This window comes from Polyodon spathula, chromosome 22, assembly GCF_017654505.1.
Source record: "Polyodon spathula isolate WHYD16114869_AA chromosome 22, ASM1765450v1, whole genome shotgun sequence".
NCBI classification, from domain to species: Eukaryota; Metazoa; Chordata; class Actinopteri; order Acipenseriformes; family Polyodontidae; genus Polyodon; species Polyodon spathula.
This window is the reverse complement of record NC_054555.1, coordinates 17775028-17790467: the sequence shown is the minus strand read 5'-3', so window position 1 is coordinate 17790467 and position 15440 is coordinate 17775028. Positions and strand designations below refer to the sequence as shown.

The 15440-nt window shown below is 41.2% G+C and overlaps 1 protein-coding gene across 3 annotated transcripts in view; it reads right to left on the bottom strand.

Moving 5' to 3' along the window:
- LOC121297095 (SH2 domain-containing protein 4A-like) overlaps window positions 1-15440 on the bottom strand; it is a 77228-nt gene that overhangs the window by 53171 nt on the left and 8617 nt on the right. For all 3 annotated transcript variants that reach the window (XM_041223125.1, XM_041223123.1, XM_041223124.1), the window contains 2 exons: window positions 7222-7366; window positions 6747-6828 (listed from right to left, as the gene is read on the bottom strand). In XM_041223125.1, coding sequence (XP_041079059.1) covers window positions 6747-6828; window positions 7222-7366 — 227 coding nt within the window. The remainder of the gene's footprint in view (window positions 1-6746; window positions 6829-7221; window positions 7367-15440) is intronic.

Here is a 15440-nt window from a genome sequence, read left to right as displayed (position 1 = left end):
GACACAATGCTGAAACCTGTGCTGAGCATTTCATGGATGTAGCAAAGCAGTGGAACAGACAGTGCACGGAACATGATTGCAGCTGCGAGACACCTGCCTTTTGAACACCGGCCTTGCACCGCGCACAGTCTGCAAAGGTCAGTCACAGTGTCCCTACAGAACAGCGGGTTTGACAATACCCTAGCCAAATGCCGAAAAGTAGTTGGGCATTTCAAACACAGTCCACCAAATGCTGCAGAGCTAGAACAGCAAGTTGCAAATGGGCAAAAGAAGGAGTCACTTGCACAAGACGTCACAAGATGGAATTCCACTCTGGAAATGATCAAACATGTGCAAAAAACCAACAACCACTGAGGGATGCTCTGGCACAACAAAAAACAAATATCGCCATGCCAACCAGAGCTGAACTGGAGAAACTGCTGAAGCTGGAGGCACTACTGGTGCCTAATACTAATACAGTTATACTAAGTGTGTGTATGTGAGTGAGTGAGAGAGAGGTGTGTGTGTGAGAGAGAGAGAGAGAGAGAGAGAGAGAGAGAGAGAGAGAGAGAGAGAGAGAGAGAGAGAGAGAGAGAGAGAGAGAGAGAGAGAGAGAGAGAGAGAGAGAGAGAGAGAGAGAGAGAGAGAGAGAGAGAGAGAGAGAGAGAGCGCGCAAGAGTATTTGTGTGTTTCCTTGTGCAACAAGCCTCTTACAATTGACAGAAGTGATTTAATTATCTTCCATTGCAGGTACTTGACTGAACTCCTGGGAGGAGAGAAGTACATTTCCTGCTCAGTGGTGTTGCCTGCTTTGTGCCACCTCTCGGGTGATGGAGAGGTCAGATGATAACCCTGCCTACGTGGTAAGATTCACGACAACATTCACAACAGAGAGAGAGAGAATCTCGCATTTAATGCCAAAAGTTTGCATACCCCAGTGTGTGGAAATATACATATGTTGGGGATTTGAACTGTAAATGACAACAAGCACACATGTTTTCTAACCTCATCGCTCAGGAAGTAGGCCTATTAACATTGGGGGCATGAAAAGATGTAAATTACAGTGAACTTTGGTTCTAAAATAAATGCTTTAAAACTTTCTGATACAGATTATTTTGTGTTTCTTTCCCCTACAGTAAAACACAGTATGCCTTTAACATAACACACTGCTTTTTAAATGGAAAGTTGTTTATTTAGGGCCAAATTTTAGCACATTCAAAAATTGTGATTAATCACGATTAACTACAGAAAATCATGCGATTAATCACGATTAATTATTTTAATCGTTCGACAGCTCTAATTGTTTTATATTTCTGACATGTTGTGTGGATGTCAATTGTTGTCAAGGGAATCAGCAAACTATTATTGTATGCTGCCTCTGCCTCCACCACCAGCAGAGTTTGAATGCCTAATGGGTCCCTGTCCACCAGCAGAGGGTGAATGCCTGCTGGGTCCCGTCCACCAGCAGAGGGTGAATGCCTGCTGGGTCCCCGTCCACCAGCAGAGGGTGAATGCCTGCTGGGTCCCCGTCCACCAGCAGAGGGTGAATGCCTGCTGGGTCCCCGTCCACCAGCAGAGGGTGAATGCCTGCTGGGTTCCTGTCCACCAGCAGTGGGTGAATGCCTGCTGGGTTCCTGTCCACCAGCAGAGAATGAATGCCTGCTGGTATCACTTCCCCCACCATCACGAGGAGCAGGAGCTGCCTCTCCCTTCACCAGAAGGACCAGGACTAGATGCTGGCGGTCCTCAGCAGCCCTTGCATAAGCTGCTGAGGGAAGCACAGGGAAGAACCGCCTGGCCGCAGTGGCCGAGAAGAGGGACAACACCCGCACCCCAGCTTGTCCTGACTCCCGGTCTTGCTTCGCCCAAGGATGCCTGCCTCGCTTCGCCCAAGGATGCCTGCCACGCTTCGCCCAAGGATGCCTGCCTGGCATCGCCTGGGGTTGCCTGTCGCTCCGCATCGCCTGGGGTTGCCAGCCGCTCCGCATCGTCTGAAGTCGCTGGAACTGCTTCGCCAGGGGTTGCAGTCAGCTCTGCTTGGCCGCAGGGGTCAGTGTGACCGGAGCCCCACCAGACGGAGCTGCCGGCTATGAAAAAGGGGGGAGAGGTCAGGAGACCACCTTCCCCCGCAGCAGTTTCGCTGCCGGAGATCTTTGGGGAGGTCTGGAGACCACTAAGCCCAGCAGCTTTTCCGCTGCTGGACTTGCCCCAGTTGAAGGAGTCAGGGAGCTGACAGCCTCACCATTGGTAGCATTTCCGCTGCCAGTGGTACAGCGGGAGGAGAGATTCGTCCCACTGTCAGCACGTCTGCTGACAGCATGGCCAGTAGCAGCCTGGCTACTGGCAACATTGCCTCCCATCAACCCCTTAAAGTCCCTGTTCTTGGCCCTGGACTTTGAGGGAGACTTTGGGGATTTTAAGGGGGGAGGTGGCCATTGAGGCCATGTGTGCTTTGGGGGGGGGGGGGGGGGGGGGGGGTATATGTGACGAAGTGCCTGCCCCTGTGTGTATTTTCTGTTATGTGTTGCGTGTGGTGTGTTAAATGTTGGTGTAAAATCATTGGTACACGGGATATAAACGGGTCTGTGTAACATGTTTAAAATGTATATTTGTGTTTAGGCATGAGGATTGCACAGCACTTCGCGTGCAAGTAAAATGTAATATGTGAGCACAGGGAATTGCACTTTATTTATTTACGTGCAGTTGTACCGCGACTCCAATTGAATGATTGATTAGAGGTCGAGTCTCGTTACAGCTGCATAAAAGTAGCATGTTTTCACATACTCTGGGTTGTGTGTTCGGTGAGTGGAGAACGGGATAGGAGACGGAAGTAATAATTGTAAAAAAATAATAAGTAGTTAAATCTGCTCACCGTGTTTTGTCTGTATAGTTCGTTTTGTTTGTCTTTTTATTTTGGCGACGTGCCGTGTCCTGTGTTTTTGTTTGTTGCAACCGTTTATTTTCTGTTCATTCATTAAATGCTGAGTGAGACCATTCGCTCAGCTCCACCAAACTCCACCTCTCTGTCGTTTTTATTTCCTCTTTCTGGTCTGACGACACCCACTCCGACCGTCTTTGTGACAGTCTGTTATTAACAATTGGATGTTCTTAAGCTGTACGCCTAGAGACTAAGTTATATGTAAATAAATTGTATACCAAATTCACTACATGAACTTAGACCAATGTAAGGCATTTGTAAAGTATTAGATAGCTTCGTAAAAGGCTATATCATTTGCATGCACCCATTTTCCTTTAGCACCCACAGCAAGAAGAGACATATAATGTCCTGAAGTAACACCCTGTCCTTGGTGTATGATAATGGAAGCTAATTGGTCATTCCTTCTGTCCACAGCAATTTTGCTCTTCTTCACAGCACTACACTTGGCATTGTGTCGCTTTGTAATGGTAATAAGTTGGTGAGAAACTGCTCACTACTATTGAAGGCTTTTCCTAAGAAGTGACAAATATCCACAAGTGATCATACAAAGCTCCTGATAGCCTCTTGTTGATTGTGTTTTAATGAATCCTTCTGAGGTTGCAAGTGTAGAAGGCACTGCACTGCTGCATTTGCATAGCACAGCAGTCTGGATTTGGTTACAGGCATCTACAATAGGCATGACGCAGGTCGAGCTTGCATCTTTGTCATCTAAGTCTTTCATGTGTTTGTTTCTTGTAGCTGGAAATATCTCCTCTTCCATAGGTATCAAGCATAAAGTCAACAATCTGCAATCAGCTTGGTTGGTGGCTCCGAGTCGGGCATGGTTAAGGAGGTTACCAAAAGTTCTGTCCTGTTTCTGGAGCATTTTAAGTGTGAGTTGGTCATACGCAAGCAAATTCCACAGATCCACATATCCCAGTCAGTTTGTACAATTCCTCTTGAGTAACTGGCACATAAGGTGGATTCTGATGCCCAGATGGAAGCTGCTGCAAATCCCCCAGAAGTAAGATGTTGATTTTTCCAAAGCAGCCATCATCTAACTTACAAACCTGCAGAGGATGGGGGTGTTTGTTTCAGTTTGTTGTTGCAAAATTTAGCAATGTGGCTGACATTTATTAAGGTGCTTGTGCATGTCTTCTACATTTTGTAGAAGAGGTTGTGCCGCCACATCTTTGAATTCAGCCATTGCCTCTGCAGCCCGTAGAGGAGCAAAGTGAACTTGATTTTCAGGTCCTTCTATTTCAAGGTCATTGTTCTCTTCAGCCTCAATTGCAAATAACGTATCACGTTTTGCATCTAAACTCTTCATATATATATATATATATATATATATATATATATATATATATATATATTCCCAATTGTGGAGCTGCATTTGTGTCATATAAAAATGTGAGAAACGTCATCCGTTTGTGTGTGTCCATCTGTCTGCGGTTACTGTTCTTATACAGTTCTACGGTTATGCACCATACAGCGCTGTGAACACGGTTTATATTTTCTGCACTTTTAATAGGACGGTCAATTGTAATTTTAGATTTTAATAAAATAAACAATGAACAGTTTTTTGCAAACAGTTTTTATTTAACTTCAACATCTACAATGAAAACACTCCAAAAAAATGTTTTTAAACATTTAAAAAGGCTTTTTAACACACCAGAATTAGCTTCTTGTTTGACAGGCCGCCATCTTGTTTTTTTTTTTAAGCACCTGTCAGTCCTAAGCTTTCATAATGAAGATCGCCCATTTATTTTTATTAAATCAGTTACATGTTTTTTTTTTTTTTTTTTTTTTAAAACTTTACTCCGAAGTGATTGGCAGTTTAAAATGTGAGGATGTAAGTTTCATGCAAAGAAGCAGTCCTCCTAAAAATCGGGCACCTTCCTGTCTGACGTGGGGTTTTGTCGTATATGCGTGGCACCGATGCAGCCGCAGGTGAGCCGAGTCAGCTGTGCACTAAGTCCTCCCAGCAAATATGTAAACGTGTCATTTTTAAAGCGTACATCAAAACCTAGTTATTTTTGGCTTACACAAAAGAGGACATATTTGAATTGTAAACAAATAAAATGTATGTAAATATAGTGGTTTTTTTAGTAATACATTGTAGGTGTTATATATCCATGATATCAGTAATTCATGTTTTGGCTTCAGACAAGAAGTCACTGAAAAAAAAATAGTAAACAAACCATGGGCCTGTTTGCAAAGTTGCTACACACTTTTAAAAAACAAAAAGGTAAATAGAAGAAGAAGTAGAGTTTTACCTTAGTTTTTGTGTAGACAAAACCCTTTGCTATTAAACCAGAGACTCAAAGACCAAATCAGCTCTTCCAGGCTTGCATTAAATTTGTAGTAACACAATAATTCCATTAAAGCTGCAGTGTTCCACAATCATTAAGTCTGACTTAACATATTCTTTGGTATCAGAGTTTAGCCTTCTGAGTGCAGACACATTAGGGGATGTATCAATGCAAGCTTCAATTTTCAGTGATATAGAAACAGTGGCAGTCGTGAAAATGTTAGACCGCTTTGTGCTTTAATTAGGCATCTTAACAACTAAACAGTCTCGTTTCCAACTGTGCATTTTACTATTTGTGGGTATGTGTTCCATTCCTCTTCCTACTGTAAATACATTGTATATGTGACCTATTAAAGTCATCAGTTAAATTAGACAATCACTACTTTGCCTATTTTGACATTTTTCCAAGATTTTCAGTAACAGTGGTTTGATGTCATATGCACAACAAATCAAAACAATGAAAGCAATGGGGTGTTTTAATAAATGTGCACACGACTGTATGTGAGACAAACAGGCATGCTCATGCCACTACTTGCTGCAGGTGGAGGTTATGAATGAGAAGAATGATTACAGTTTACAACAGAAAAAAAAAAAAATTCCAAAAGAAAGTTTTTAATAAACTAATATTAGATAACCTTATCAAATATTAAATACAACATATTCATATGTCCATTATCGAAACTACCCTACCAGGAACCAGTTCTTTTTTAATCAGAAAACAATAAAAAAAAAATCAGAACCTCCTAAAAGTAGCCCTGTGCTTAACCCTTGTGGTCCGACATTACAATTTTTGCATTCCTGTCCGACATCAACAAAAAGACGTAAAGCACAGGTCTCTAGTAGTTTTTTCTCTGGAAAAAGCCGAGAAACCCTTTCAATGGCTGAGTGAGACCAATAGGAGCCGAATGAAGCCGGAAGAAGGGGGGGGGGGGGCGTATCTGACAGACCCATGCACCACAGAGATAACACAGACATAAACAAAGGAGGTAGCTGCTTCTGCATCCAGCACTCAAAGAATATCACTGATATTTGCAGAGATTTTTGAGATGATATAGTAATAAAATAATGACTTGGATCGCAGGAGTTTGGTGATAAAACGAGCGATCAGGAGAGGATTTATCAGTATGCAGGTCTATAAAGAGGTATGTGAAAAATACAGCGAACAAGGATGGATCTTGGCTGGAGATACAGTATTGAGTGTCCTTTTGCGATTCAGTGCCTTTTAAACCTATTTTACTCTGAAAAAAATGCATTTTAAACAGCGCGTGTAAAGTAAACAGTGCATGTGAAAATAAATTGGGCCTGACGAGCTGAATAAATGGACCGAAAAGGGTTAAACTGCAGCTTTCTGTCTCTGGGTCTAATTCCTGCAGGTAGCTAGCCTGGGCCGTGATGCACCCCTGTCATACAAGCCCATTAACCCCAAACATACCAGTTGAACATTTTCTTCAGTTAGACATTAGGGACACATGACAGATTACCAGTCCAGTCCCAATTAGCAGCAATAACAAGTAATTATTAACCATAACGTCTAACCTGAAAATTAAGCTGTATTCCGTCTTCCTGAGGAGTGTTGATTTGGCGCTCTGTTTTTTGAAAGGTTTCCGAAACAGGAGCTCTGTAACAAGAAGAGATTGCATGTCTTGAGAAGTTTATATGCACAGGACATGATTATAGTTTACATTCACAGGGCATGCGCTGTAGTTTTCAAGATGTAATTGGCTTTATGCAACACCGAATCTAAAAACCACCTCCACTCTATAATAATGTGTCTTAATATTTACTTAATATAAATACAGTGGAAAAAGGTTTCCAAACTTCACCAAACCAATCATCCGGGGCTGTCAATTCTATTGATATAATATTGGTACTGGGGGAGGTGTATGACTGGGAAGAAAGTAGAACTCTTTAACCTTGCAGGACTGTAGGCCACACATGGAGCCACCGCTGTTGATGGAAACATTTACAGTCCATTTTCAAACGTCTTTAACCCTTGAGTAAAGCACTTTACCTTGTGTTGTCGTTATTTATCTTTCTCTTGTCATCTATCTGCGAGCAGATGAGGTCATACGGCTTGACCCCTGCCATTTCTCCAATGACACAGACATGCACGTCCCCATCTTTCCCAAGAAGCCAGCTCACAGACTTTGTGGAAGCTGCAAGAAACAACACAGTCAAGGCAAGGTCACAAGAAAATAAGAACAAGAGGAGGCCATTTGGTCATCTAAGCTCCAGTTCCTAGTGGTTGAGTGATCTTAGCACTTTGTCATGTTAAAGGATTCAAGTGATTCTACCTCAGCAGCATGACTAGGTAACCCATTCCATCCTCTCACCACTCTCTGTGTGAAGAAGTGTCTCCTTCAGCAACATGACTAGGTAACCCATTCCATCCCCTCACCGCTCTGAAGTGTCTCCTTCCCTCTGTCCTAAGTCTGTCTCTACTTAATTTCCAACTGTGTCCTCTGGTTCTGGTTTCTGTACAGTAAAACAACAAAAAACACTGCTGCTATTGCCCTCAAACTTCTCACATATGTTGAGGAGGGGGTGTGCAATTACACATATCGTGACATGACATTTAGTAAATATTAAAAGTGGGCTACGAGAGTAATGACATTGGCAACAATTGCAGCATCTGCAATGGAAACAGAAAGCAAGCATTGTAGAAATCTTCCTTTTGGTGCGTTCCCCTTTAAGAGAGGCGAGCTGTGTAGCAGTGGAGATTCAATACACCAGTTAAAGTGTTTTACTCTTTTTTTGTGCAATGTGTTTATATGATAGTGCACATGTTTGCCGACACTGGCAATGTGTTTTTGTAGCTTTTAAATGCATTTGAATTTGAATTAAATAAAGCAAGCTTCATAAATGCAATGCTCATTTGTTTAAAATAGCCTTAGCAATACTCAAATCAAGCTTCTTACTGGTTGTGTTGGCAACATCAAGAAAAAGCGCAGAGTACTGTGTCAGAGTGTGACGGGGAACTCCCCGTCTATATGAACAAGTTTGGAACTGGCAGGGAGGGGGTTAAATTTCTCCCTGCCAGGAAAACGTGAGAATGTGGCTGGAGCCCTAATTGAATTATTACACTGTGTAACAATTTATTTATTTATTTATTTATTTAGGTTCCTGGGTAGTAAGTGTTATTTCCTAATTGCTTATGCCTCAAAAGTATAGAAAATGGCTATTATTCCCCACAAACTTTGGTTTTGTGACCAGGACAGTGATATTTTGAAATGTACCTATTTTCCAGAACATTCCAGATAGATTCAGTGCTGAGTAAACTTGGAGTAACTTCTAGAACTTTCCAGTAATATAAATAGTAGTATAAATACAGGGGCCTTAAGCCCACCAGTTCAGTTTAGTTCCAGCTGCCTAAGTGGATACATATCTGCATTTTTCTGAGATGGCATCAAGAGGCTGCAAGCATCCGGCAGACGCATTTTGCTATGTATGCGGCCAATTTATCAAGACAAGAGCGAAAAAGTACTCCGTGGAAGCATCTGCTAAGATGTGTGAGGCCTACAAGGCATATTTCGGCCTGCCTGTCGGGGATCAAGACAAACCCTGACACCTCATTTCACCTGCGAGCACTGCAAAAAAATCTCTGGAAGGTAAGAGGGACAATTTTTTGGAATTTTATGTTATAAAATTTGTTAAAATTTTTAAAATTGTAAAAGTTTTTAATTTTAAAATGTTTTACAATTTTCAATGTTATTGAAAAAATATCATATATGAAAAATGTTGCGAGAATCTCTTACACATTAGTCATGGGTGAAATAAATGTATTTTTGTAGGATGGTACAGAGGGGAAAAGAGAGCCATGAAGTTCGCTATCCCAAGAATTTGGCGGGAACCCACTGACCACTCAAGCAACTGCTACTTCTGCATGTGGACCCTTCCAAACGTCGGACTGGCAAGAATGCACCTGCTATCACGTATCCAGACCTTCATCCATCGCCCCGGTGCCACACTGCCATGAGCTCCCCGTACCCACTCCTCCGGAGAGAGAGCAGCCGTCTTTAGAAGAGAGCAGCAAGTCAGAGAGCGAGGAAGACGTTGTAGATCCAGATGACAATTTCAGAGGTGGAGCTGAGGAGAGAAACCCATACTACCCCAACCAAAAAGACCTCAACGACTTGATTAGAGATCTTGGTCTCACCAAGTCCAATGCCGAGCTTTTGACGTCTAGGCTCAAGCAGTGGAACTTGTTGGATGAAAGTGTGCAAGTCGCAGATCAGAGGAAGCGTCACCAACCTTTTTCCAGCTTCTTCACCCGTCAAGATGGGCTCTGCTTCTGCCACAATGTGACCAGTCTGTTCGAGGCAATCGGAATCGCCTGTAACCAGAATGAGTGGCGCCTCTTCATTGACAGCTCATCCAGGAGCCTCAAAGCCGTGCTGCTCCATAATGGTAACAAGTACCCGTCTCTTCCCCTGGCTCACTCAGTGCACCTCAAAGAGGATTACAACAGCATCAAGACCTTGCTGGACGCCTTGAAGTATGATGAGTATGGCTGGGAGGTCATAGGAGACTTCAAAATGGTGGCATTCCTGATGGGTCTCCAAGGTGGTTTTACCAAGTTTCCCTGCTATTTTTGCCTTTGGGACAGCAGGGACACCAAGGCGCACTACCACAGGCGGGACTGGCCACAGCAGACCGAGTTCTCTGTGGGGAGGAACAAGGTCAAGTGGGAGCCACTGGTGGACCCCCGGAAGGTGCTGATGCCACCACTGCACATCAAATTGGGCCTTATGAAACAATTTGTCAGAGCTCTAGATAAGGAGTCTGCAGCCTTCAAGTACCTTCAGGACTTCTTCCCTAAGCTGTCTGAGGCAAAGGTCAAAGCCGGTGTCTTCGTCGGACCACAGATAAAGAAGATCCTGAAGTGCAATGAATTCCCCAAGAAGCTCACTAGTAAGGAGAAAGCGGCTTGGAACAGCTTTGTCGCAGTGGTTCGGGGCTTCCTGGGCAACCACAAGGCCGAAAACTATGTGGTGCTGGTTGAGACTCTGGTGAAGAACTACGTCACAATGGGCTGTAGAATGTCCCTCAGAGTCCATATCCTTGATGCTCATCTTGATAAATTCAAGGAGAATGTGGGAGCATACTCGGAGGAGAAAGGCGAGCGCTTCCACCAGGATATACTGGACTTTGTAAATCTCAAAAAACTACTCACTTCTAAATCTTTTGTAGTCATTTTTGTATTACTTTAGTATAAATACATGTTAATTTGGATTCATATGTTGTTTTTTTCTGACTTTATGTGAACGAAAAGACACAAATTCACCTGTTTTCTCATTGGAAATAGGTAAATTTCAAAATATCACTGTCCTGGTCACAAAAGCAAAGTCACAAAAGCAAAGTTTGTGGGGAATAATAGCCATTTTCTATACTTTTGAGGCATAAGCAATTAAGAAATAACACTTACTACCCAGGAACAAAAATTGTGTTACATAGTGTTATTGATTAATTGGGCTCCAGCCACAGGGGATAAAAGCCAAGGGAGAGGCCCTGGCTGGCAGTAGTTAGAGGGTGAGTGTGTAGAAAGTAAGTAGTAGAGTAGTAGAGTAGTAGTGTGCAGTGGTGTGTTTTTTGTTTGGGGTGTGTTTTTTTTTTGTTTGGAGTTTGTTTTTGTATTGAAGAGTTTTGTGTTTTTTTTTTTTAAAGAAAGGAATATTTTGTTTAAACCTTGGAACCTGACTGTTTCTGTGAGTCCATTTTTGATTATTTATTTTGGAACCTCTTTTCTGTTGGCCCTTGTGCCTGCTTATTTGAATATTTTTGTTTAATAAAATAACTTTATTTTTTACTTTAATCTGTCTCTGAGCCTCAACACTCTGTCATCCTGCCACACAGAGATATTAAGAAAGCAGAACTAGGGAGACAGGGACTTCAAAAGTTAAGAAAGAAGACATCAGTTGAAGGTTATTGTACGTTTACCGTTTTGATATATTTTTTTTTTTTTTTAAAAAAGCTTTGCATGGAGATGACTTATAGTAAACATAGCAACACTGTATTAGTAGTCTAATGAATCTTTTTTACGTTTGTTTAGTTTTGAAGCAAATAATGTCCCCGTGCTCAAAGCAGCTTGCTTGTTTTTATTCACTAACATTTTTATTCACTGCATTTATTCTGTTTATGCAGCATATGTAAATTACATTTTCTAAATGGAGGAAGTACAGAAAGATTAGAAAAGCTTGTCTATCTTTTGACTGATTAAGAGTTTCTCTAAAAACCATGAACATTAAGCTTGGACTGAGAACAACATCTTAAACATAAGACATTAAAAACCTCAACAACATAACAGCTTAAAAATTATTAATCAGCCACATAGAATTATATATCTCAATAGTGGTAACTTTATCTTCCATCACTAGAACTACTGTTTCCAGATTGAACCATGACTTGATGTTTGCCAGGGCTGGGGGGCCTTCGATCTAAGCGTTGATTTTCCATAGCGGTGGCTAAAATTAAGCCCACAATGCACTACTCCATTATGCAGATTATCTTTCACGGTCATGGTTCAAATCCAAAACACTGTGATCAGAAAACTGCAAAAGCAGCAAGCTGTTGCAGTTCAACTTGGATTCCGCACTGCACCGAGTAGCACAAGCAAGAGAAAACACATGTTACTTTCATTTTAAATTAAAAACGACTTTTATTTTTAAAGTTTGTATGTGCATATACCTGTTTACACAGTAGTTTCTTTTGAAATGTTTATTATAGTTTTTCATTTTTTGTAGTGCTTTATACATTTTAAGGTAGAAAGTAAACACTTTTATGTGGGGGGGGGGGGGGGGGGGGGGATCATTTCTTTTTAGAAATGATCAAGGGCAGACAAGGGGTTAGTGTAATTGAGCATTTCCACGATTTGAAACTGTTTTTAAGTTCTGTGCAGCAGTTAAAGCACAATGCATCTGTACTGGGGATTGAAAAGAAATAAAGAGACCAATTCAAGAAGTTAATGAGTAAAGTGTGGTCTTCTCTTAAGAGTAGTCATGTTTAAGTTCACTCAGGCAGCTTTTTTCTTTCTGTTTACTGGTTTATTACCTATTGTACATGTTTTTCTGTTTCTTCCTTCAGACATTAAATGTAGGAACTTTTAAATATAAATGGGGGAAGAGAGAAGCTATTTTTGATTACCTGAATCAAAAGAAAATTGGTGTCGCTGTTCTCCAAGAAACCACACTAATGATACAAATAAAGCAGACTGGATTCAAGAGTGGGAGGGAAAGACTTTTTTAAGTCACAGCACCAATTTTAGTGCTGGAGTTGCCATTTTATTTTCTAAGAGTTATGTTTTTGACTCCTTTGCAGTGAGTGAGGTGGTTGAAGGATGCTTTATTAAAAGTGCAGGTGTGTATAGGCAGAGCCGTAACAAGACATTTTAGCGCCCAGGCAGGCAATCATATGTTCAGACTATGTTAGGGGTGCACCAACAGCTGACAAGTGAAAACATTGAGAACCGCAGAACAACGTTATTACTGGAATGGCAATGCATTTAAGTCATTTTTCTGCCCCCCGTGGCTTTACGCCCTGGGCAGCTGCCCCGCTCGCCCACCCCTAGTTACGGCTGTGTGTATAGGAACAGAATGCTGGTGTTTATTAATGTCCATGCACCAAATGATGGGAAAAAAAAGAGTGCAGTTCTTTCAGATCCTAACGGGTTTTAGCACAAATTCAGTCTGAGGAAGCGATTTTATTAGTAGTAAATGACCAGCTGGACAGAAACAGTTAAGAGCCTCACTCCAGGTTGTCAGAGAGCTGCTCAGTGTTTTAACAGCTCATGAGATGATGGATATATGGAGGAATCAGCACCCCCAATGTTAGACAATAAACTTGGGCAAAAGGGTCTCCAGGGCTGATATCCTTAGCCAGATTGGATAGATTTTTAAAGTTTTATTATTATAAGTCCTCCTTTTTCAGTACAGAGAGGGATCTGCCAAGGATGCTCTCTGTCTCTCTGGAATGCTATATTCTGTCTCCATTAAGCCTCTCATAAGACAATTAGACAGCTCTTAAGTGGTGTCTCCCATATCAGGCATTTAAAGTGGTAGCCCGTGCAGATGATGTTGCTGTGCTAGTGACCAGTAATCAAGACATAAAGGATTTAACATTGTCAGGAAGTTTGTGAAAAAAATATCATCTGCCTGACTTAATTGGGGAAAAAGAGAGAATGGGAGGGTAGCAGACTGCTTGATCTACCAGGGGGACTCCAATGGAATCATGAGGTGTTTCAATATCTTTGGGTGTTTCTGGGAAGAGAGGGTGTAGCATTAGAGAACTGGGAGAGAGTGCTAGATCATGTGAAGGGAAGATTAGAAAAATGATGATGGCTTTTGTTAAAATTATAGAGGCATAGTCTTGATAATTAATAATGTAGTTGCTTTAATGCTCTGGCACAGACTAATGTGTGTGGAACCTCCACCATCTCTTTTAAAGGAAATCCAGAGATAATATTAGAGTTTTGGGTTACATTGGGTGAAGCAGGGTGTGCTCTATTTGCCATTAGAAGAAGGGGGACAAAGCTTATTTGATATTAACAGCAGAATGGCTGCCTCTAGAATGCAGACTCTACAGAGGTTATTGCATGCTACTGACCCTCTGACATGGAATGACATTGCTTTTGCGTTCCTTCATAAGGTGAACTTTGATAGGCAGCTTTTATTAATGAACACTAGCAGGTTGTCCTTGTCCTATTTACCTGTTTTTTATCAGGAGGTGTTGCTCACTTGGCATATGTTGGCAGTGAGAAGGGATTTTGAGTCAGTAGGGCTACACTGGCTCTTGGAGGAACCTTTAATATACAATCCTGCTCTAAAGTATCTAATTTTAGAATCTACAAAGCAGAGCCTCCAGTGTTTGAGCATCAGGCTGGACCAATTATTTACCACAAAGGTGACCAGTTTGTACACCGCCTGAGTTTTGGACCAGTTTTGGAGTTTCTGTTTTAAGTCAATAGAAGAGAAAGACTTGTACAGGTTACATGTGAAAGTAGCTCATTGTAAATCTCTGAGAGAGTTTCCAGATACATGTTGGAGAGAGAGGCTAAGTGTAGAGGAGGTGGTAAAGCCAAGTTGGTGGAGTCTATATAAGCCACCACTTCAGAAAAGAGTTGGGGATTTGCAATGGAGAATTTTACATGCCATCGTGGCCACAAATTATTTTCTGGTGATCACTCAGCCAGTAGAAGAGAAGTGTCTGCATTGTTTACAGAGAGAGACAGTGTTTCATTATTTTATTTACTGCCCCAGACTTCAGCCACTGTTCAGGATATTATCAGATCTGTTTTTGGGACTGGAGGTGGAATTCTCAAAAATGGTGTTAATCTTTGGGGTGATATATTCTAAGAAGATAAAAAAAAAAAAAAAATGTTAACTGTCAAACTTTTTATTGGGGCATACTAAATTACCATAATTATAAGCAAAAATGTCCTGAAAGGTATTGTACTAAAGTGCTTGTGGCATCCAGACTAAAGCTGGAGTTTGCGTATTATAAATTCACCCACCAGATTGAAATGATTCAGCAGGTGTGGGGAATTGGGGGGTGATGTGTTCAGTGGTGGTGGGGAGATAATAATGGGATGGTAAATAGTTAGATATTGTATGCTTATCGAAAAAATCGTGGCATAGGTCGGACTGGCATAAAAGTCGCTACCGCCTCTTTGAAACTTCAATTTCAAAAAAACCTTTAGAAAAATACACTTTTACAATGGATTTTTTCCTACCTGCTTAACACTGATAAATAAAGAAAGAAACACAGGTTTATTTTGAAATAACTCTTGTTTGCAATATTTTGTTCCATTGTCTTTAGTTAAACTGCTAAAACTATTTCGTTTTTTCCAATTTTTTTTAATGCCGAAGTAATAATTAACAGAGCACAAAATTAAGTTGTACATCCCACATCACATCTGTATTAACCTATTTAGTTTTAGCTTATCAAGTACCCACAAGTTCAATACAATATCTTCTTTGCTTTACTTTGAATTTCTTTCCACAACCATACTTAGAAAATAGTTCCCGCTGCATTGGCTTTTATTAATGAGTTGTGTTAACTCAAATTTAACCACTTCAACACCATGACTTACGTACATACCAGTGACATGCGGTCAGGGTAGGCAAGGTAGGCACTGCCAAAAAAAAAAAAAATTCAATTGTGTATGACTGTTCATTACTTTTCGTTGTCACAATGCATTTCTTCATAGTAGATTTTTTTTTTTTGGTAATATTCAAA